Source organism: Pygocentrus nattereri, chromosome 18, assembly GCF_015220715.1.
Source record: "Pygocentrus nattereri isolate fPygNat1 chromosome 18, fPygNat1.pri, whole genome shotgun sequence".
NCBI lineage: Eukaryota > Metazoa > Chordata > Actinopteri > Characiformes > Serrasalmidae > Pygocentrus > Pygocentrus nattereri.
The window spans coordinates 10,931,756-10,956,600 of record NC_051228.1 but is presented as its reverse complement, the minus strand read 5'-3'; the positions used below and the strand labels follow the sequence as shown (position 1 = coordinate 10,956,600).

Here is a 24,845-nt window from a genome sequence, read left to right as displayed (position 1 = left end):
TTTCAAAGTAATAATAAAACTGGTGAAAATAATTCAATAACTAAACTGAAACCAATGAAAAAATTGCACTGAACTGTGGGAAAAGTGTAATGCAGTGGTGGATGAAGTACACAAATCATGTCCTTGAGTTAAAGTAGAGATACCCAAAGTAAAATATTACTCCAGTAAAAGCAGAAGTTCCTCCCTTCAGACCTCCACTTGAGTAAAAGAACAAAAATATTTGCCTTCAAATGTACTGAAGTATCTATCAAATTAATCAAAATAAATCACACTGCTGCAGCAAAACTGTCCAAAATAAAAAAATTGAATCATGATGAAACTCATAAAAAAAGAAATCGAATCATATCGAAACTTAAACAAGATTTCATGATCTATTTAATCACATCCTAAAGAACTACAATTAAATCAAGTAGTGAGCTATGAGATTTAGACCCATGGTTCCAGTTCCATGATACCAAAGAGCTACAGCCTCTAAAAACTCTGCTCTTTCCATACTGCGAAAGCACTGAAATTCTACATGCATCTTGAAGATCAGCTCATGTCTGTAACATGTAGAAAAAGACGAGCAGTGGATCAATAGCTGCGGTTCACACTTGGCCTCACTCCAAAACTCAACTTCCTCTTTCACATAAACAGTCTGAACTTTACAGATGGGTTCAGGCTGCCAGGCTGAGTGCCAGCTGACCATTAGCTAAAACCAATTCCACATCAGCACTCAATGATCTGTGGTAGCTCTGCTTATAAAAGGTCATCCATTTCGGGTTCACATGATGTGATCAAAGTATTTTTGTCTTCTACCTATTCTGGTTCTAATATATTGGTCAATTTTTGGCATCTGCTTCATTTACAAAACACAAGCTGTAGAATCAAAGTCAGAATGCCAACAATGACAATGACACTTTTTTTTCCATTTCACGTCATTAAGGGCGCCTGTTGTTCAATAATTGCACAATCTTCCTCATCAGGATGGAGTGATAAGCTGAAGCTCACAGATACGTTAAGGGAGTTGCTTTATGTCTGCCTTCTCTCCAAGCCTTTCGACATCACAGCTGGTGGACATTTGATAAGCAAATGTTATGAGCCTTGCATTTCTAAAGCGAATGGACCCATTTCTACTAGCAAACTCTATACATACAAGAGTCTTACAAATCTGACATACCTTGTTTTGATCGGATTGCTTTGTTTTCTATTCTTAAAATTACAGAAGAAAACTTCAAACAGTATTGTAAAAGCTAACAACATAAATCACATTTCCAGAAAGGGAAATCTTTTCCATTTCTTTTTGTGCGTATAAGTCAGAGACCACCTTTCATCTAACTTCCAGTCAATACAGTCATTAGGTAGAAGTTTTCCAGTGTCATACTTTTAACAGAAAATGACAGGAGCTCCAACAACTAAATACTTTTTCTTTTCAGTATTTAGGCCCAATCCCATTTCACCCCTTGCCCCTACCTTTTAGCCCTTACACATTATGTGCATTCACACCTAGGGGAAGGGTGTCCGGATTTTTGTTGAGATAGAGGGGTAGGGTGAAGTGTTCAGCCTACATGGTCTTTCCAAGGCAAACTCCAAACGGAGTGTTATGAGGGGAAAAAAAGAAAAATTTGCAAGATGACTGCACAAGTGACAAAAGAATGTAAAATGAAAGTATTTTCTTTTTTTTTTAATCACAATAACCATGGTGTTATCTTAGTGTAATGATGTCATTTTAATGTATTATGGTCCTTTTCTTCATAACAAACATCAAAAAAAAAAAAAAAAAAAAAAAAAAAAAAAAAAAAAAAAAAAAAACACTACTAGCTTGTTGATGTCTCAGTAGCTAGCTAAATTTCCCATTCCACCTTAAATGGTGCAGCAATTACATACTGGTGCCTCAGGCAACAGAACAGCTGCTCCATTTTAATTGGAATAGGAATATTTGAGCAAGAAGCTGGCGAATAGCTGACTTCAGCTTCATATCACCCAAGAATTAGGGACAATCTGCTATCATTGCAGACTGGCAGGGTCGCCTACAGAGCAGTGCTAGTAGCCTGTTAAAGTAATGTTCTTTTTGATCAGAAGGTTGTCCAACCACTGCCCATAACTCAGTTCTAAGGGGCAAGATGACTCAGAAACAAGGGGTGGGGGTAAAAAGAAGAAATGGAGTTGGGTCTTGTTGTGGAGTGTTTCCACCACTCACTTTTATTACAGCTTCCATTCTTTTCAGAAGACCTGTTTTCACTTTTTTAAAGAAGTCTGAAGGAATATTGTTCCACACCTCGAAAGTTCAGTCTTAGAAGTTGGTTGCACTTTCCGCTTCTAATGAACATATAATTCCAAACACATTCAGGTGTAGTCTGTCCATTTTTCTGAGAAGTTCAGCAGCTTCTTTGTCTGATTTGCCAAAGCACTTTTTTGTCCGTTTCCTTTTCTCAGTAAAGGGCTTCTTGACAGCTATACATCATTTCAGACTCATAGTGTTGAGTCGTCGTCTCACAGTAGAAGGATGGACAGAAACTCCTGTGGATTTTTTTTCACACCTAGAGCAAGAGTGGAGCTTGATTTTCTCCTCTCTCTGAAAGATGAAAGCTTTCAGTACCGTTTATCTGATGGGGACAGTTTACCAGGTCTTAAAGGTGGCTGTTAAGAGTTCCAGTTTCTCTATAGCTTTTCATCATTTTTAAAAATTTTTTTCCCTTGGACTTTCCCCTTCCGTATGCAACTGGACTAGATTTAATCTCCTCAAACATCTCCTGAGTAACTTTTATATATTGCCCATTTTGACTCAAAATAAAATGAAATAGCACTCAATAAACGCAATCCTTCTCACCAGAAAGATGTTATCAGGTGATAAGAACAATATTATAACATCATAGATAATATTTTCTATTTTCTTATAATATTTCTGACATCACAGCTGAATTCCTGCCTGATCCTCTGGAACCCTGTGCTCACGTTCCACAACGTCTGTTATGTTTGCTCAGAGTTCAGTGCACTACAATCCCACTGAACTAGCACAAATCTCAGTAATAACAATCCACAAAATGCTGACTCAATTATCCACCACTTCCAGTCGGGCTTAACTTGGGACTTGGACATGTGCAAACCATGAGGCTGCATTCAAATGAGCGCTCCAGGAGGACCCCGCTGTTCTGCGAGATGAGAGGATAATATTATATTACCTGCAGGATCTGCTGCTCCAGCTGGGAGTTGGCCCGGCACAGCTCCATCAGCTGCCTCAGCAGGAGCTTGGTGCTCTCCGTCTTCCCTGCCCCGCTCTCGCCACTGTGGAAATGGAACCAGCACACAACATGGAGTGAGGACTGGGATTAAAATGGGGGGACATATTTCTAACATCAGTGCTGGGACCACTGAAACAAGCGTTTCAAACCAGACGAAAACCTAACACTGTCTAACAGAACACTGAAGGTTAGGGGTGCAAATCTGTCCTCACAATTACGAATCATCATAAAATGGATAGTTTTTGTTCCTTGTAAAGTACTCTATATACTCATGAAGTATACTGATTTCTGTATTATGTATATTGAATTCTGTATTAAATGGCTCATATAATAGAGAACGGAATTCTTAATATGAATATTGTGATATTTTTGTAAATAAAGGTTTGACGTAGTACACAAACAGTGTTAAACCTTCAAAACACACTGTTCACTTCCCAGTCCTTACAGTCCCTATTGAACCATTTCCACAAAACTGCCTCAAAACATCCATATTTGAGGGTCATAAGCATCACACAGATAACTGACACACTGTGTTCGACATTTTTTCCATTTATTCTCATTACCGAAATATGTCCATGTTTATTTTTTATTATCATATTTAACTGATTAATCTCTTTAACATTTTCTTGTGAACTTTAAAGAAGTCACTCCAAAAAAGAAAAAAATACCTTAACTGCTGTCGATGTGTTGCGGAAGTGGTGAGAAAATTGCAGAACGCTACATTTTTCAATACGTAACTATAATCTGACATTATACAAGAGAAAAGCTGTGAAAAATGTTCTGCAATGTATTATTGTAATGAGAATTTGGCAACTTAAATTGGAATATGTTACTTAAAATCTATTGAAACTTAATTAAGTCATTCAGGTTTATGTTTATATGTTGATATATAAGCGGTAATTGTTCATATTGTAATATATAGTGATAGTGTGTGTACATTTAAAAAATGCTGATGAGAATAACCCAGCCCATTTTGAATCCACTGTTTTTGGTGATGTCACAAAAAAGAAAATGCAATCACTCCTGCCTGTCTAAAGCAGTTTAACTCCACTGATTCACAATGAAGTTATAAGTATTTCTCCTTGAACTGCTTTCTGTTCGTTTACAGCAGTCTTAAAGGGTACAGTAACAATAACAGCCTGGTAAATTCTAAAGAGGGCCAGATTCCACCACTGTTTGGTAATTTCTCTGTTTAAGAACATTTAATAAATGAAGATTTAAATCAGGTGTGTTTGAGCAGGAGAAATCCCCAAAATGTTTGTGCATGTTTGCATTTAGTCCCTCCATGACTAGAGTTCCAGACCCCAGTTCAAAGGGATAAATGAAGAAAAAAATTGGTGCACGCAGTATTAGACAGAACATCTCTGGAGCCTATCAGCGCTCTGTCTGCAAATATGAGGAGGGACAACTAAAAAAACAATCCCTCGGCTCCAGCATGACGATGGAAGGCACTAGTGAGAGGTAACTGAGGTAAACTTACTATTATCTGTTCACCTAAAAGACTGCCTGACGAAGTCAAGAGCACTGTTGCATGTTGACTCAAAGGACCAGTCCCATTTCACCCCCTCACCCCTACCACTTAGTCCTTAGCCCTCCGTTTTGCACGATCATGTCTAGGGATAGGGTGCTCGATTTTTGTTGAGACAGAGGGGTAGGGTGAAGTGTTAGGGCACCTCCAAACGGAGGTTTTTCAGAGTTACATTCCAAGCAGAATGTTATAAGAAAAATTAAAAAAGAAAAAAAGAAAGAAATAAAAACTTGTAAGATGGCTATAAAAATGATGATCACCATTGTATTATCTTAGTGTGATGTCATTTCAATGTATTATGGTCCTTTTCTTCATAACAAGCATAAAAAATTGCTAATAGCATGCCAATGTTTCAGTAGCTAGCTAGCTAACTTTGACAGAATGGAACTGCTGCACCATTTAAGGTAGAACGGGAAAATTTAAGCAAGAAGCTGGTGAATAGCTGACTTAAGCTTTCGCATCACCATAACATTTGCAGTGGACGATAATAAATAATTGTCTTATATCTTTCTTCGCGCAGCAGTGAGGTTGCTAAACTTTTCCCTCCTCTGCTATCACTACAGACTGGTAGGGTTGCCTACAGAGCACCAAAAAATGAGGGGTGGGGGTAAAAAGATGAAATGAGACTGGGCCAACGTGTCAGTGCCAGTGTGCAGACCTTCATTAGAAGCAAAGGTTTCGAATGTTTGGGTGCTGTGCGATGCGGTATCTGGTGGCCTTAACTTTTCTATGTGACACTAGTGCTTGACATTGTCATGTTGGGTGCCGAGGGATTATTTGTTTTTAGTTCTCCTCTCTTCTCCTCAGCTCTTATTTACATACAGAGTGCTGACAGGCTCCAGGGAATTTGTGATAGGCTCCAGAAATGTTCTGCATGTACAACGTCCATGTAGTCTGCAGCACAACAAGCTTCGGAAATTATAGGTGGTCCCAAGCATAGCGTTATGCTGTGGTTCAGGTGCCTATTGAACCATAACATACCGTGTACTGCTGCATCTCTAGGTGCTTGGCTACCAGAGCCTATTGTTGAACTACACTGCTTTGTGGAAATACTGTTTGAGTTTATTAGTCAATTACATTGTCTATTGAACATTGGTGGCTTTTGTCATCGTTTTATAAAAATGATAAGTCCTTATTTCTTTATTAGGATACATTTTAATGCATCAAGTCTCATTTCACTCAGATATAATGTAATTCAAAGTTGCACTACGTAAGTGTTGGGGATTTAGAGACCTCTCTGGCGGAAATGTGCAACTGCATGCAACAAGCAGGACATTTTGTAACATGGTCCTTCAGAGTCCTTGCATAAGCGAATGAATCTGATGACTACGAGTGTGTAAAACACTGTATTCCAAGAGACTCAGTCAAAAATTGGTGAAGGATATGAGTGAATATCTACTATTTTGATCATATCTGGATCAGTATAATGTTGAATTTGTATTTGAGACCTAAACATCAAGCCAGACCTTCCTTGAGCCTGTATGTGTGCTATTACGATGTAAAGACGTATGACGTTGTCTGAACAAGTCCTGCGAAAGCCGATCCAACACCTCTGACAACTAAATTACTACATTAAATTATTAAACAAACATTAGTAGATGTTGGAAAAATTGCAGATCATTTTATTTTGGGCAAAAACCGGATATGTTTTACTTGATATAATCATAACTCTTAATCTGTTGCAATCAACATTCTAAGATGCAGATGAATCAACACCTTCAAGTTAATGAAATTGAAAAAGCCATTTGATAATCAAATGCTGCAAGCCTCACAGTGCTCTGGACCACTTAATGTTGAAGGGCTGGAGTGTACAAGCTCATCTGGGGAATTTGCATGAGCAATACAGCTTGCAAATCCACGTTTGTGGCCACAATCTATTTACTAACACAGGAAATGCCACCAAACTTCAGCGGGAGGAAGAGATTGAAGATCGGACGTAGAGAACACCATTAATTAAATACCACTAATTGCTAGCTTCACATACAGCTTTAGAAAACCATGGAAATTCCTTCTATTAAACCCAACAAAAATGACTACAGAGTTAAACAGATCAAAATAATAGCGTGTAAACAACGTCATAGGGCCACATCTCAGCACCTGCTCTTTATAAGGGAGAAAAATGCTGATATGGTCGTATGCAAGAGTTAAGAGTTAATTAAGTTGACACATCCCTTACAGGGAACTAACTCAAATATGACATTTTATGCTAATTGTAGTGCACAAATTCTGTGTTCTGTGGAATTTAACATATTAGGGGGGAAAAAAAATTACACACACATATTATATTTATAAAAATGTATTTTTATACATGGACTGTAGATAATTCCTTGTAATTGCACGTTGAGAAACGTTGTTCTTAAACTGTTGGACTATTTGTTCATGCAGTTGTTTACAAAGTGGTGAACCTCGCCCCATCCTTGCTTGTGAACGACTGAGCCTTTCAGGGATGCTCCCTTTATACCCAATCATGACACTCACCTGTTTCTTATTAACCTGTTCACCTGTGGAATGTTCCAAACAGGTGTTTTTTTAGCATTCCTCAACTTTCCCAGTCTTTTGTTGCCCCTCCAACTTCTTTGGAACATGTTGTAGGCATCGAATTCAAAATGAGTGAATAAAATTTTGAATTCAACAACAAAATGTATCAGTTTTAACATTTAATATCTTGTCTTTGTAGTGTATTCAATTGAATATAGGTCGAAAAGGATTTGCAAATCATCGTATTCTGTTTTTGTTTATGTTTTTATGTTTGTTTTATGTTATACACATTGAATATCACGCATTTAAAGCTTGTTATCCATCAATACCATAAAGCAATACTGTAGCAGTACTGGGTCGATGAGATCATGCCTTTCTTTTTATACCTTAATCATTACAAATACAACCCTTGCTTACATCTGTCAACACAGTCAGGTATACAAATGCGTATAGGGATGTTTTCTTATGTCGTCATTGTGTGCACGAGTGTGTTCTTGCTTTGTCGTCTGGGCAATTATCGGACTCTCTACACCACTGACCACAGACATCCCCCAACCCCCCCTCCTCATTCATCTCCAGCTGCATGGTAACTAGGGGAGATGGCACTATTGTACCCTGCTGGGGGTTGGTGGGGCTTGCTATTGAACCCAAGCAGACCCCTGGAAAACTGAACCACAGGCTTTGCTCACTGTCTCGGAGAAGAATCTTTAAAGAGCAAGTCACTTTAGCAATTAAGAAAGCAAAACACATTGACAGCAAGTGAAATTCCTTTGCTGAATCACCGCAGGCTTATGCCTCATTTCCTAGAAACCAGCACATGCTTTATAGTCTCAGGTTGGCCTTTAGCACAACTTATTACCAAAACCAATACAATTGCAATCCAAAGCTTTCAATTATCCCACAAAGCATTTTTTTACACTTTATTACTTTTTTTTCTTACAATGTTAGATAAATAAATAAAGATACTATGCAGGTACCTTTCTCATTCATCATGATGCAAACAAGGTAAATATACCCTCAAAGGTTTTAAGGTCCGATTGTGTATCTTAAACAGTTTTTCCCAGTGGAAAATTCTATATTTCCACATATTCATGACGTTTTAAAACAGAGAAATGAAATAAAACGCCTGGAGACGAGCGGGGGTGTGTGGAGTCAATACAACTGTCTGCGTTATGGTACAATTATGTTTTTCCTGAGTAAAGGTACTAAGATGTACCCTTGAGCATACCACCCCAATGACAAGAGGGGCACCCTATAAACCTTAGAAATTTCAATATCATACACAATTACAAATGCAGTCTTGCATTTATCCAGCAAACCACCTATTTAACAAATACTACACTTGGAAAAGACATAGGTTGAGCAGCAAGCCTCTGCGAAACGCATTAGAGCAGTATCTTACATCTACACATGTGGACAGCTCTTCTCTGAAAAACCTGGAGACTGATTGCAATACCGAACACAAACGCACATTGCGGTCAGCTAAAAATGCAGCCTCATGCTCAAAAAGGATGTTTGTGCTCAGTGAACCTTTCCAGTGATGATGGCAGGGTCTTACGAGCCTCTTGCTCTTAAGCAGGCTATGGGTTGAGGTATATTTTTAGCTACATATTACTGATGGGTGTAAATTGCGTAAGCAGAGATAGGCAGAGGGCCAGTAGTTACGCTATTGATGGAAAAACAAGCGGCTTACCACGGTGTCACATGGAGGATGCAAAAATACAACAGGACTCAAATGTTGGCAAATTCTTTTCCTCACCATGGCAAGGAGTGGCACATTTAGAATGCAGGATATAGCTGACTCAATCTAAGGCCCAATCCCATGTCTTATTTTTACCCCTACCCCTTGTTTTCGAGTGTAACCCTCCCCCTTGAAACCGAGTTACAAGGGGTAGTGGTTGAAATCTTCACCCTATGAAATGGGACAACCCTTCAAGAACCTGATATATCATCAGTTCTCGTCAGTCACTTTTACGTAAACAGACGAGACGAGGTTTTCCGGTCATTTCCAATACGCCGCCTCCAGCTGTGGAGATCTCACTTGTTTGTCACATGACAGGACAGGTTCATATATATAGAATCATATATAAAATAGCCTGTAAAAATAATCAGGACATGTTTTCCTGCTTTGTCTCCAGACTACAGCAATAATGGTATAATCACACTGACATTTGCCATTTATCCGAAGGAGACTGGAAAGCGTGGGCGCTCGCGATTCATTCACTTCAGTTTTACGCATCAATCAATCAAACGAGTCACAGAATAAAAAAAGAGCACAAACAAAAAACTACATTACATTACTACAGCTACTAAGCGCTGCTCTGTAGGAGAGAGGGGGGCAATTACTTATTATTGCTACCAAGAATTCTTCGGTGATATGAAGCTGAACTTGTCTTTTTAATCGCCAGCTTCATGATCAAATTTTCATGTTACACCTCAAATGGTGCAGCAACCTCAGTGCCTAACCATTTAAGGTTTAATGGGAAATTTCACCAGGTAGCGACCAAGACATCAGAGTATTACTAGCGATTTTTACATACAGTGGCTTTTTAACAGAGAAATACTTGCATTATACTCTCTTTGGTCCCTAGATTTACTACAATAGCTGACCACAGTGTGCAGCTGAGGTTGTTAGGATATTTAAGAGCTTGTGAATGGATGGGGTTGCCTGCAGGAACCATACGTTTACCAGAATATTACAACTAAATGTTTCAAATTGTTCAGTATGCATGCTCCACGTTTTGTCATCATCACAGCTTTTTTTTCAGAAGACTTGCTTTCAGATTTTCACAGCAATGTTTTTCGACACCTCCAAAGTTCAGTCTTAGAAGATGTTTTCATTTTCTTCCAATCCAAGTAATCCCAAACATGCTCAACAGTGAGGTGTGGGCTCTGGGGTTGCCGGTGTAGTGATCCGAGAACGCCAGCAGCTTCTTTCTATGATTTGAAACTGTTACTGTTCTTGTCCATTTCCTTTTCACAGTAACAGTTTGTTGACAGCTTCACACCCTTTCAGAGCACTGTGGTACTGATCATCTGAGGTCACACTTTTGGTGGTTTATACACAAAATGGTGGTTTGAAGTTCACTTTCTCACTGAAGTTGAAGTTTCACTGTCTTTTAATCATTTTTTGGAACTTGAGTTTCGAAAAATGCCTGTTTTTTTCTCCTTTTCTTAAGCAAGTGGACTTTTCTTAAATCCAGTCTCTTTAATGGCCATTTTGGACTGGAAATGAAATGAAATGGTGACTTGCACAATACTACAAAGGGCAAGTCTATAAAACAAGCTTTAACCTCTATTTTACTGTCAAACAAACTACACCACATTTGAAGTTCTTTCCATAATTCCTCATCAGCCACGACATGCCAGAAACAGACCTGTCTCCGCATGTCTGGTTATGGGTGAACCAAGCAGGAACGCAAAAAGGCCTCCATGAACGAGGTCTGAGGTTCTTGCTCTAAAATGCACCAGCACAGAGAATTCAGGGACTCACCTGATGACTATACACTGGTTTTTAGGCCCCGTGCCGAGGCGGCCCAGCATGGACTGATACGCTCGGTCTGCCACAGCAAATATATGTGGAGGCAGAGAACTCTTCTCACGGCATTTGTACCTCTCAGACACCTGAAAGACATTTAGATGGTTTGCTCACCTGATCTTTAAGCCAAAGTACGTATGAAGGAAAATGACAATAAAGAGTGTCTGAGTGATTTATTTTCCACACACTTAGAACAGATGGTTCTTCTAGGGTTCTTTAATCAAAGCAGTGGTTGTATTTAGAACAATGAGTTCTATACAGAGCCATTTAATGCTTAAATGGCTCTTTGCATGGTGAGAATGGGCTGTATATGGCTCTACATAGAACTTTCTGAAACTGGTTCTATAAAGCATCAAAAAGGGTTCTTCTATTGTTACAAGCTTGATATCATAGCAATAGCAGAACCCTTTTTGGTTCAATATAGAACCGTTCTGAAAACGGTTCCATACATATCGCTGCTGTTGGAAGAAAACCTTGTATCTCGAAAATAACAACTTTACAGGAGAAGCAAAAAAACTTACTTTACTTTAAATGTAAGTCAATGGAACCAGAATTTTTTCATGTCATTTTGGGTAATTTCTTTTAGGCCATTCATCATAAAATTGACAATTTTACAATGTAAAGAGTAACAGACACTTTCAAATTATATCAAAAACTGAAAAATGGCAAAAATGTGTGTGTGTGTGTGTATGTATATACATATATACACACACATACATACATGTATATATATATATATATATATATATATATATATATATATATATATATATATATACACACACATACATACATCATACACACACACATATATATATAGATGGATGGATGGATGTGTGTGTGTGTGTGTGTGTGTGTGTCATTCTAGATAACATCTGACTGAATTAATACAAACGGATATCACGGTCTCACCTCCTTTTCATACAGTGGAAGCTGTTTAAATGGGTTCACTGCAACCAAGATGTCCCCAATATATGTCTGTACAACAGAAAAAAGATGTTAAAGCTTACCAGAACATTCTGTCTGTCTCGGTTCTGCCTCAGAAACATATTAATGTTTGTGTGTGTGTTCTAGTGTCAACTACACTCATAAAAAAGAGGATTCTTCAAAGGTTCTTTAGTATGGGAAATGATTCTATTTAGAACCATGAATTCTATATAGAAGCATTTCATGCTTAAATGATTCTTTTCCTGTTGCATATGTGTAGAACCAAGAAGGGTTCTGTTTTGTTACACTGCCAAGCTTGTAATAGTAAAAGAACCCTTCTTGGTGTTATACAGAATCACTTTCAAAATGATTCTATATAGAACCATAAAACACATTCTCCATCAGCCTGAGGACCATTTAAGCATGAAATGGTTCTATATACAACTATAGAACCATATTTTTTAAGAGTGTACAGCAAAACCGTTGCCCATATGCTACCATTTTGAACCTAAGTGTTCGTAAGTAAAGTTAAAAACAGTCCAGTAAAGGTGTGGTTATCTAAGTCAAAGTTAAGATGGTTCTAGACTGCAGTGCTAGACTCTGTCTACCTCAAGAACAACTCATACGTGCAAGTTAAGTTACTCACGTAAATGTGGTTGTGGCTGAAACGGCCGGTCAGGGACTCGAGCAAACTTTTCTCGTCCAAATCTGACAGACTCGCTAAATCCTCTTGCAAATGTTCCTCCATGGTTTGTCTAGAACTTATTTCAGTTCAGTGAAAGGTGACTGCCTTGTTTCAGCGCTCCTCATTACTTAAAACATCTCTTTAATTCTCCAAGTCGTCGACTCACTCCTTCCTCCTTCACCGCTGAGACAGTTTAGGTGCTCTCTGCTGTCTCTGATAAGCCGAGTTGTGTGTTTTTAACCCACCCATATTATGACAAGCCCCGCCTCCAGCTTTGGGATAGGCTATTATTTCATAAACATTAGACGATGATTTGCATGCTGCCCAAGGATTGGCTAGAAGTTTCTTATTCACGGCGGAACCTCAGCATGGCTCTAATTCACAGACGCAGGGGCTTATTTAAATATGGCGCTATGATTGGCTAGCAGAAGAAACGTGAGTTGTATATGCGCGGGAGGCGGGATGTTCCGCAATACGGGTGTAGGGAAAACAACGCGTTCAGGTTCTTAACCAAGCTGTGCGCTGAGGGAAATCTCAAATAGCAATATCTCTTAGTAGCAACTTAGCACTGTTAACTCTTGCCTACCCAGTGGCTTCTTGTGAACATTTTACTCAGTTCGACGAATTTGCCGATTTACTCCCTTTATCAAGACGAGTAATGGCCTCTAAGATGGCAAACCTTTTCAAAAACTTGACAAAGAAAAGCTCACTGCATTAGCTTTTTTAAAATTTAGCTTAGCCTACTAGTGGAAAGTGGACTCCTTTGGGTATTCACAGGCCTGAGTTACTATAGTTCTAGTTTGTTCTGCTTTATATAGAGTAAACATCGGGCATTTTGCCTGCCCATGCTGTAATTTGTCTGTAAGTAGTGACCTTATTTCAGTATTCCACGTTGACATTTGTTCACTGGTTTTGAAAGGCCTTTAGTACTTCAATGTGCAGATTTGTCATTGATCTGCAAGGGTCATAAACAAATCTCAATTCCAAAAACGTTGGGACAGTGTGTAAAATACTTTAATTTCAAAATTAAAGGAACAATGTGTAAAATTAAGGGAGGTTTATTATCAGAAATTGAATATAGTATACAGAACCACATATTTATTAGTGTATAATCACCTGGAACTATGAATCATTGTGTTATCGTTAGCTTTGAATGAGCCCTTCATGTCCACCTAAGAACCTGGTCCTCTTTCAACAGAGGCCGCCATACAGTGGCCCAGAATGGACAAACCGAGCACTAGCTAGAGAGTGTCTTTCACATTTTACCTTAACTAAAAGTAAGATTCAAGTAAGCTTGAATCTGGTGCCTGAAAGATATAGAAAGAAGAAGAGTCAATGGTTGTTGCCAGTGCTGGCTAACCATTTTGTGTTGTGAGAAGTTTGAGAATCCAAATTCTGACAAATGGAGGGTCAGTCTAATTATTTAGGTCAAGAAAAAGCAAGTAAGGGCAAATCCTCATCAAAGGAGTGAAAACATGATGGCTACCATAGGTTCTACTACATGCTTGGACAGGGAGGTGCAAGGGAGAGGTAGACAGTTGGCTGCAATGTGACTAAAAATGCAACTGAATTACACACTGCGCCTTTTATACCTGCAACATATTCCAACAGATTGGGACAGCAGCATCACCTGGATCAACGTTCCTTTTAACATCATGGAGTAATCGTTTAGGGACTGAAGACACAACTGAAAACATCTTTGAAAACAGATTTTATTCCATTGTGCATGTCTTTAGCTGCACAGCTGTAAGAGGCCTTTATTGTCATATCATATTTTGTGCTTCATAATGCACCATATGTTTTCAGTGAGTCTGTACTGCCTCCCCCATCTGCCCTCTTATTATGTAGCCATGCTGTAACACATGGAGAATGTGGCTTAGTGTTGTCATGTTGAAAGAAGCATGGACATCCCTGAAAAAGATATCATCCAGAAAGCAAAATATCTTGCTCCAAATTGTGTACATATCTTTTACCATTAATGGTGCCTTCACAGATGGGCAAGTTACCCATATCATAGGCACTAAAACACCTCATATGACAGACCCTGGCTTTTGAACTTTATACTGGTAACAATGTGGATGGTCCCATTCCTCTGGCAAAGTGACCACAAAATACATATTTCCAAAAACAATTTAAAAGGTTGACTTGTCAGACGACCTGTTTCAGTCCATTTGAGATGAGCTTGAGCCCCAAAAACTCAGCGATGTTTCTGGATATTGTTGAGTAATAGGTTCTGCTGTGCTTTGTACAGCCATAACTTATGTTTATAGATACAGTGATGAATGTTTTTTCTTGACAGTTTTTCTGAAAGTATTCCTGAACCCATGTGGTGATGTCCATCACAGAAGCTTTCTGTTTTTGTATCGCAGTGCTGTCTGAGGGATTGAAGGTCACAGGCATACAGTACTAGTTTTCAGCCTTGCACTTATGATACTCTTAAATTATTTGGCTTTTCCTGCCGCATTTCTTGGCATAATGGAGTGCCTTGACCCATCTCACCTTTTCCTGGATTCTCCTTTTACACTCAAGCATGATTGCATTACTTTTTTTGGAGTGGGATATAGGCATCAATTTCAGAATGAGCATATATTTATTATAAAAAACAACATTGATAAGGTTAATAATTCGTTATCTTGTCTTTATATTGTTTTTGTGTAAATGCAGGTCAAAGAGCATTTACTAATCCCTGCTTTTTATCTTTTTCTGCATTTCACATGTTGTTCCAATGCCTTGGGAAGTGAGATTTGTAGTTCACAGGGAAATACAGGAGTTAGTAAGTAAATGCAAGGTGACATATTAAAGAACTAGATGTTTTAATTGAAAAACACCTTTTATTTGCCTTTTCGGTAAAGCAAACAAATGACAAAAAACAGTATGAAAGATATTATACCATATAAAATTCCATGATTAAACAATACACCAGCCACACGGTAATATTTACAGGCTACTGTAAATTAATGACTGTTTGTGATCTTATATTTGCTGATAATATCTACAGTTGGTCTAAAAAGACAAAGCTGGCCTTTGTTTTATGTGATTATTTAGCCAAAAACGTTTATAAAGCAGTTTTACATTCTTAGATTTTACATCACTAAGACAAACAAACATGTGGCATATAATAATCGTCTAACAGATATACAGTGCTTAAGATATTCTTAAGACCGAGATGCTTCTTAGCCATGGAGTATTGGAGGCCATTCAGGTTATTGCTATTCAGAGATCAAATAAAATTAAGCTGTCATACAAAAAAGCAGAGCGAGCAGTTCAAGTTGTAGTCTCGTCTAGCTCATCTCGACATCATTTGTCGACACTTTTTTCATCTCATGACGTTTTGCCTTCCTGTTGATAAAAAGAAACAACACAATATTTTACCTTGTTCACTCAATTCTATTCCAATAACTACTGTTATGCAGTATGGCATTGCAGGTGGGAATAAACAATGACACCGGAATCATATCAGGATTGGCAGAAAGAATAAAAATGTTAAAAAAGAATAAATTATAGCATATTATATTAAATTGTCTTTATTTACATGTCAATAAATGCAAAAGCATATATGTAAATATATATATATATATATATATATATATATATATATATATATATATATACACACACACACACACACACACACACACACACACACACACACACATATATATATATATATATATATATATATATATATATATATATATATATATATATATATGTGTATATCTCATCGGCGTCAGTCCAGATAGGGTCGCGGTAGCAGTTGGGAGAGCAGAGAATCCCAGATGACACTGTCCCCCGCAACTTCCTCCAGCTCGTTCCTGGGGACCCCAAGCCACCCCCAGGCCAACTTGGAGACATAATCCCTCCAGCGGGTCCTAGGGCGACCCCAGGGTCTTGTCCCGGTAGGCCGTGCCTGGAACAGGGGGCATCCGGATCAGATGCCCGAAACACCTCAGCTGGCTCCTCTGAATGCGGAGGAGTAGCGGCTCTACTCTGAGCTCCTCCCGGATGGCCGAGATCCTCACTCTATCACATAGCGTGTAGCCCGCTACCCGACAAAGAAAGCTCATTTCCGCCGCTTGTATTTGCATTCTCGTTCTTTCGGGTCATTACCCACAGGTTATGACCATAGGTGAGGGTTGGGATGTAGATTGACCAGTAAACAGAGAGCTTCGCCTTTTGGCTCAACTCCCTCTTCACCACTACAGTCCAGTACAGTGACCACATTACTGCTGCCGCCTGTCCCAGCCTGTGGCCGATCTCATTATCCCTCTTCCTGTCACTCGTGAACAAGACCCCAAGATACTTAAACTCCTCCACCTGGGGCAGGTCCTTTCCCCTTACCTGGAGTGGGCATGCCATCCTTTTCCGGGCCAAGACCATGGACTCAGACTTGGAGGTGCTGATCCGCATACCAACAGCTTCACACTCAGCTGCAAACTGCTCCAGGGAGCGCTGGAGGCATACATGTGATTCCGCTAAAAGAACAACATCATCTGCAAATAGCAGAGATGCCACCCTCCGGCCTCCACACATAATGCCCTCCTGACCCCAGCTATGCCCTGACACTCTGTCCATGAATATCATGAACAAGAGTGGAGACAGGGCACAACTCTGGCAGAGTCCAATGCTAACACTGAAAGAGTCTGACTTAATGCTGAGTCTACGGACACAGCTCTCACTCCGGGAGTACAGAGATTGGATGGCCCGGAGTAGTAGGCCCGGCACCCCATACTCCCAAAGGACCTCCCACAAGATATCTCAAGGAACATGGTCATAAGCCTTCTCCAAGCCTTCTCCACAATCTCCCACTGCCAAAACGGCACTGCATCACTCCCCCATGCTGGACCTTGCGGGTGGTGGGCCTCGCCACGTTGCCGCTTCGGGCTGAGCCCGGCCGGGTTACGTGGGCTGCCCGGCCACCAGGCGCTCGCCGTGGAACACTACCCCCAGGCCTGGCTCCAGGGGTAGATCCCGATGACCCTTTCCCAGGCAGGGTACACGCTTTTTTTGTGCCCGATTTGCATGGAGTAGTTTGGATCGCGTTAGTCTGGGTCTTCACTCCAGACCTTTTCACCTTGGGAGACCCTACCAGGAGCATATTGCTCCCAATGACTTAGCTCTGAAGATCTCTAGACCACACAAGCCCTTCTGCCACGACAAGGCCCCAATCCAGGAAGGGTATATATATATATATATATATATATATATATATATAGAGAGAGAGAGAGAGAGAGAACTGCTGTTGGAACAAAACCTTGTATCTCCATTTTTGTTGTTTTTGTTTTTCAGTTAGTCACATAATTTGCCTATTGCCCTTTACATTCGATGTAAAATTCATGATGAATGGACCAAAAGAAATGGCCCAAAATGACTTGAAAAAATGTGTTTTTGTATTTATGTATTTATACGTACATCTTGCCTTTGTTTGTCTTAAATTCACTCCAACACTGGTCAGTCACATCTAGCTGGACTTAAATGACCATTATACTTTTCATTCAACACTGGACATCTTCCTGTGTTCATTTTATGCAGTACTGTAAAGGTCTTTGTCTACGATGGTTCTTACCTTTGCTTAACAAGTAGAACAATAGCAGAAATTGCCGCCACTGCAAATATAATCCCACCCAGAATGCCAACAATCAAACCTGTCACAAAACAAACACCCACATGTCATGATTTAGGTGATTTAGACGAAGAGGAACACAATGACAAGGTGAACAAAAAAGATACACATACAAAATATATATTAAATTTATTAGTAGGAATGACCCATCTGAACTTCACTGACCACTTACCTGCATCAACTGTTTGCTGGTCAGGGTTGGGAGAGTCCCCTGCTAGCACTGATCGACCAGACTTCGCTGTAAAATAGAGCAGGGAATGAGTTTGTTGCAGTGGGATTGTGCTGACCTCTAGTGGACAACAAAGGAATGAGCCACAATTCAAAAATGCAACCCACATATATTCATCTACAATCGGTGCATCTGAATGTGGTCTCTGAAAAACTCACTTAAGATCCAGTAAATACATAAAATATTCCAACTCAGATGATATTGCCATTAAGGTTTACTGTGAAGTCTTTTGGTCTTATTCATGCAAAGCTTTTACTCAAGCTGGTGGTTCAGACTCTAACTACGCCCACAAAGTGTCTGCGCAATTACAGCCCAGCTGAAATACAACTATTCCATTTATCTCATTCCACATAAAAAGAAGCATACAGACAGTGTTGCTGTTCCTAAATGGCTGCATTTGTGCATAAATGTGATGCTTCTCAAAGGAGAAGTGCCTCTATCTTTATGGCATTGTGTTTAATGTTTAACTTATATGAACTAGGCCGGGTTTAATCAGTGGCGTCTAAAACACTGGATGGTTATAATGACTTCAGCGCTTTGTGTGGTTTACACAAAGTCATAATATGATAATGGGGCGAGAGACTGATGAAAAGATGGCTCAGAAGCAGGAAGAAGAAGAGAGAGCAACACGTGAGTACATGTATAAAGGAGGAAGAAAAGAGAAGGAGAGAAGAGAAGGGAGGAGACAGGAAGAGAAGAGACGAAGAGAGAAGAGACAAAGACAGAAGAGAAGAGGAGAGAAGAAATGAGAAGTAAAGACACGAGGAGAGAATATGCAAGAAGAGAAGAAGAGATAAAATACAAGGAGAGAAGAGATGAGATGAGGAGAGAAGAGGACAAATAAGAGAAGACAAGACAAGAGAAAGGAAGAGAAGGAAAGATAAGGAAAGGGAAGAAAACAGAAAAGAAGCAAGCAAAGTTAAGAGAGTAGAAAAAGGAAGAAAATAGAAGGGAAGAGGGAAAAAAGATGAGGAGAAAGAATGGATAAGGAGAGAAGAGAAAGGAATAGAAGAGAAAAGAAAACATAACAGTGGAGAATTGAAGGCAAAAGAGAAGGGAACAGAAAAGAAAAAGAGGAAAAGATGGAGAAGAAAGGAAGAGAAAAAAAAGGAGGGAAAAGAAGAGAACAGACGAGAAAGGAAAAAAGAGGGCAAGTGAAAAGAAGGGAAGAGAAAGGCAAGACAAAAGAGAATAAACGTGAAAAGATAAAAGGGAAGGGAGAAGAAAGGGATGAAGTGAAATGAGAAAAGATAATGGCACGGTGGAGAAGGGAATAAGAGAAAGGAGATAAGTGAAGAGAATAAGAGGGAATAAAGGGAATGAAGATGGAAAGGCAAGAGAAGAGAAAAGATGAGAAAAGAAAAAACGAGAAGAGAAGAAAACAGAAAAGAGGATAAAGATACATAAGGGAGGAGAAGAGAAAAGAGGAAAGAAGTGAAGAGAATAAGAGAGAAGAGGAGGACAGATAATGGACATAAAGAAGAAAGAGCACTGACCTTCACATATCTGCTGACATTCCTCTCTGGATGCAAAGCGATTTCCATTCCCATGGCAGCCTCTGTAAAGGAACATGCGGCAGATTTTCTCTTCGCTGTCGTAGTAATACATGGCAATGGTGGCGTAGCAGTTGCCTGGATCCATCTTTAAAGCGCACACTGCACCTGAAAGATGAGTGGAGAACACCTTCAGAGAGGCCAGGAAACATTAACCCACTGGTCACTTTATCAGAAACTCGCAAATTGTAGACAGACTTTCTTCTTCTTCTTCTTCTTTTGGCTGCTCCCTTTAGGGGTCGCCACAGCGGATCATCTGCCTCCATCTTGCCCTATCCACTGCCTCCTCTACTTTCACACCAACCTTCTCCTTCTACCCAGCAGCTCCATCTCCAAATTGTAGACAGACTTTACTGGTGTATAATTAGACTAGATCCTAATTTACTACAGCCACATTCTATCCCTTTATTAATGGCCAGTTTCTGACCACAGAGCCACAGAGCCATTTTTGGGTCGACCACTCTCAACTACCCTGCCAACGTCTGGTCAACACCAGCCCTGAGGTCAGAAACTGAACAGGGTCACTGACAAACTGTGCATGATGACAGAGGGGCTACGGTCTGTAACTATACCCCTATATAGTGGACTGACACATTTAAAAAAGATGGTTCTTCAAGGGCTCTTTAGTAAAGACAGTGGTTCTATATAGAACCATGAGCAGTAAATGAGCCATTTGCATTATTAAGTGGTACTTTACATGGTGAACTGGGTCTTCGGACTAATGGAGAATGTTTTGTATATGGTTCTGCATTGAATCCTTCTGAAAACCGTTCTATATAGCACCAAATGGGGTTCTTCTAATGTTACACAATGGTAGAACTATGAACACTCAAAGAACCATTTGTATTCTTCAATGGTTGTTAGTGTAATGGTTCTTCAGATTGTTGGAAAATGTGTTATATAGGGATCTACATGGAACCTTTTTGTAAAGGGTTTTATGTAGCACCAAAATGGGTTCTTCTGCTGTCATATTGTAACAATAGCAGAACCCTTTTTGGGGCTATATCGAACCATTTATAAAAAGGTTCTAGATAGAACCATATGTAATACTTTCTCCATCAATCTGAAGAACCATTTCCCCATACAAACACACATTTAGGAACTCATAGTTCTACATAGAACCACTGCCTTTACTCCAGGACCCTTGAGGAACCATCTTTTCTAATTGTGTATAAAGAAGGTGGAACCCATAAAGAGGATGGTTGATGTACATGCAAAGTATCAACATCTGTTTGCCCCCCTGTCCCCCAAGATTATCTGGAACCGCAGCCATTCACTGTATCCTTAAAGCATGCCAGGTTTTACCTCCTTCTGGGTACAAATCCTGGTACTCCGCTGAACATGACGCCATGCAGTCTCTGTCAGAATTGAAGCAGTTGCCTCCGTTACAGTTTCCTTTGTTGAAGAAGGGGGCGCAAAATCTTAGTTGGTCGTCGTAGTAAAATTTCACTGTTCTGTCCTCTCCCGTTTCTCTCTCCGGGGCTAAGCTGCATTTTGGATCTATGGAATAGTGAAATAATGCAGTCATATTTTATCAACTGCTTACGTAGAATAATAATGATGATATAACCATAATAAACATTATGTGCAGAAGTCAAAGACACTCTTCATGTATTTAAATTTAAATTTAATTATAAAACAGCCATTAAGTACAAATGATTAATTTTTCAGTGTCAGAAAATGCATTAGACAGAAAATTACACAGAAGCAGAAGACTTGATATCAGTTTTTTTTAAAGAAATGTGCAAGGATATTTTTTCACACCTACAAGGTTCAGTCTTAGATGTTGGTTGCATTGTCTTTGAACCCCTTAAATGGCCAGGGTCCACGAGCAGGCCCAAAGTTGTATTACACACCTCTATAATCTAAGATTAGCTTAGACAGTTTGCACTGAAGTTCCTGTAGTTCCTGAATAATAAGCCTTTGTATGTAATAAGCCTGGGATTTTAAGGGGTCAACCTTTTTCCAATTATGGAAACTACTTTTTCCTTAGACTTTCCCCGTCCAAATGCAGGTGGATTATCTCATCACTTAACTGCTAAGAAATGCATGTAGCAACTGAATACTCAAAGAAAATGAGAGTAATTTAAATCAAAAGTCACATACCTCAATAAGAAAAAACATGTCAAATCACAAATACACAAGTAAAATATGTCAGAGAAAGAAAAATAGAATATGATCGAATAGAATAGAAAAATAAAAAGGAACATTTTATAAATAAATAAATAAAAATATATCAAAGAAATCAAAAACAGTAACTTACATTTTTTAAACCAGTTAAAAACATAAAAAATAGTAAGAGGTTTTTATATGAAACTCAAGGGACCTGGAGGAGGGGAACATCAACAGATCTAAGGTCGCATTTAGGAATGCATATAGTTAAACACACAGGCAAGTAGACTGGTCGTTAAGAAATTTTAAAGATGAAAAAGATTTTAAAATCAATCATAGCTGTTAGAAGAATGAGAATAAGTCAGTGGTTTAGAATAAATCAATGATGACAAAAGTCAGTGGTGCAGAACATGTCAATGGTATGGAATAAGTCAATGGTGACTTGCGTCAGGGGTATAGAATGAGACAGTATAGAATATGTCACTGGTATGGAAAAAATCAATGGTGACTGAAGTGACTTGTACAGAAAAGGTCAGAGGAATAGTCAGTTGTATAAAATGAGTCAGTAGTATAGAATAAATCAATATTGATTTATTATGCCAGTGGTTTAGAACTAATTGGTGTAAAATAAATAAATGATGTCGAACAAGTCAATGGTCACATAAGTCAGTGGTGTAGAATAACTCACTGGCGACTTAAGTCAGTAGCGTAAAAGTCAGCGGTGGAAAGAATTTTGACCCATATGGAAAAAAATATATATTCCAAATATTTTTATCAAATCTACTTTTGCAATATATGAAAATGGTCAAAAATGTATTTCTTAAATCTATATTTAAAATGCATTCATTTGTATTTGCTGTATTTTTCAACTGTATGTAGTTTTAACAGAGGTTACAGATATAATTACATATACATAAATGAACTGTACTGACCTCTGTGCTTTGCACTATACTTTGCATTAGCCATGTACGTATGCAGTAAGACAGCTCACGCAAAATGTATTTCAAATAAACAGGATCAAACCATTAACAGTGTATCAATATCTATAACACTTGCTTTAATCAGGTTAAAGGTTCATTTGGCAATAATATCTGGACTACAAATTCATTTCAAAAGGTATCCAAACGGTAAAGTGTTAGACTAGTACTTTGGCTATTTTCTATAGTACATTTCTATGTGTAATATCTCCCCTTACATTGTAAAATAAATGCATTTTAGAATATATTTCCACATGCATTGCAATGTATTTAAAATGTATTTCAAATATATAAAAGTACATGTCCATATATTTTTTCCATATGGCTGTAATTGGTTTTAGAGGATTTTTTTATGTGCTTTCCTGTTCTTCGTCCAGCGTCACATCACATCTGCTTTTAGGGATTTTCTTGTTTGTGTAATCATTTACAGAGTTGAAATGGAGCAGCCTGATCTCTGCAAACCCATCAAGGAGACAATAAGCACTGAAATATTTACATTTAAGGACTGAAATTCTTCTGAAATAAGGCACTGCACACTCAACTCTCGACGAACAGTTGCTTTCGTTTCTCATGAAATAAAATTAGAAATTTTTCCTTGCGATGAATTTTGCTTTCATTCCTCACCATTTCCTCATTTTATCCCTACCATTCCAATTTTCTATCAAATGATCACTACATTAAAGGGAAATTTCTCCTAAAACTCCTATAGACCTTTTCGCTGTAATTCTCTGCCATTTATATTTAAGCTTCCTGGAGCATTTCAAAGTCACCAAGCCCACCAAGTGGGCCGACGTTCGCAAAACATGCTTATTCTAATGGGGTCTCCATTTAGAATGACCAGCAATACAGGACTGATGAATTAAAACTAAATAAAAGTCCAGCTTTCTTATTCTTAACATGCATATAGTTTTCAGTGTGTTTTTTCTTCGATTTAACAGTGGACAGACAACCCTAACAAACAATATCACTGAGGTTAAATGTCCCTTTAACTCAGGTTAAGGCCTTCAGTACTTGGCCTTACATTTGTTATTATTTGAGTGTAAGAAAAGTTTCAAATGCAGTTTCGGATTCAATTTAAGGCTCTAGTGATGCGCACGACCTCATACAATCCAACATAATCACTGAAGTCACAAAAGCAATACAAATGATACAACTCACCTACTGCCACTGCAATGGCACACACGACCGCCAGCAACAAAAACCGGAAAGTTGGTTGAGAATTCATTTTGTAGCCCTGGTTCGTGCTGCTTTTTTCCTTTCTTTGCACCAGCAGGAATGATTATATCCTCGATTTCTGAACCTCTGCCCGAGCGATGTCCTTTAGACTCTTTTATCAGCTCTGCGGGTTTTATGGCCTGGGTGTGTGACGCTCTCTCACTGAGAGCAAATGTACAGTTTCAGTCATAAAACAAGAAAATGACCATGCTGGGGGTGTCACAGCAATATCCTTTGACTACTGCAGGTTAATCACTTACAGCACAAACTCTGATTCTGCTTTTTCAGCCATGATTCAAAGGTTAGGATTGGTTTTGTAGGGTATTTGTGCGTTATTGTGTGAGTGTTCTATTTGACTATCACTTCATTTTGCAAATATATGAGAACATTTTTTTAAATTATTGCTTACTGACTTGGACTGACCCTTTGCTAGCATCAAAATACTTTGTTACACCGAAACTGGTCTGGATCTGTTGAACACAGGCCTCATTTCTTAAGCTCACTTCTAAACTGTGCTGTAAGTGAAGCCATAAAAGTCAGAGAGACACGCCCATAGTTGCCCAACAGAAACTGACACTAAAACTGTGACACATATGTTGTAACTTATTTATCAAAATGATGAAGCGTCATTGACCTACCAATTCCTAACGTCTAGGAAAACCCGACCATCCCTCCACTGATTATCTCAAGCCAAATAAGGTCAAGTTTCTATCTTGCTGAGTGATCAAGTGTCACCAATGTGAAAACCAATACTAATTA

At 38.9% G+C, this 24,845-nt stretch overlaps 2 protein-coding genes across 3 annotated transcripts in view; both read right to left on the bottom strand.

Annotated features, from left to right (window-relative positions):
- Positions 1-12,576, bottom strand: part of LOC108441067 (myosin-IIIb) — a 59,052-nt gene extending 46,476 nt beyond the window's left edge. For both annotated transcript variants that reach the window (XM_017720358.2, XM_017720359.2), the window contains exons 1-4: positions 12,339-12,576; positions 11,678-11,743; positions 10,721-10,851; positions 3,162-3,264 (exon numbers count right to left, since the gene is read on the bottom strand). In XM_017720358.2, the coding sequence (XP_017575847.1) occupies positions 3,162-3,264; positions 10,721-10,851; positions 11,678-11,743; positions 12,339-12,440 (402 nt within the window). In that variant the 5' untranslated portion in view covers positions 12,441-12,576. The remainder of the gene's footprint in view (positions 1-3,161; positions 3,265-10,720; positions 10,852-11,677; positions 11,744-12,338) is intronic.
- Positions 12,577-15,207: 2,631 nt separating this feature from the next.
- wu:fb59d01 (uncharacterized protein LOC322379 homolog) lies at positions 15,208-24,188 on the bottom strand. Its single transcript, XM_037547094.1, has 6 exons — positions 24,030-24,188; positions 21,088-21,282; positions 19,726-19,890; positions 18,173-18,238; positions 17,944-18,022; positions 15,208-15,716 (listed from the first exon to the last, which is right to left on the bottom strand). The coding sequence occupies exons 1-6, from the start codon at positions 24,094-24,096 to the stop codon at positions 15,659-15,661; spliced, it is 630 nt and encodes a 209-aa protein (XP_037402991.1). The 5' UTR covers positions 24,097-24,188; the 3' UTR covers positions 15,208-15,658.
- Between the last annotated feature and the right edge of the window lie 657 nt (positions 24,189-24,845).

Excerpts from the sequence above, each read along its gene's own strand:
- wu:fb59d01 (XM_037547094.1), bottom strand. The coding sequence starts at position 24,096 with ATGAATTCTCAACCAACTTTCCGGTTTTTGTTGCTGGCGGTCGTGTGT. Across the intron at positions 21,283-24,029 it reads TGCCATTGCAGTGGCAGTAG|ATCCAAAATGCAGCTTAGCC; the intron begins GTGAGTTGTATC and ends ACTATTCCATAG. Across the intron at positions 18,023-18,172 it reads CCAGCAAACAGTTGATGCAG|GTTTGATTGTTGGCATTCTG; the intron begins GTAAGTGGTCAG and ends GTTTTGTGACAG.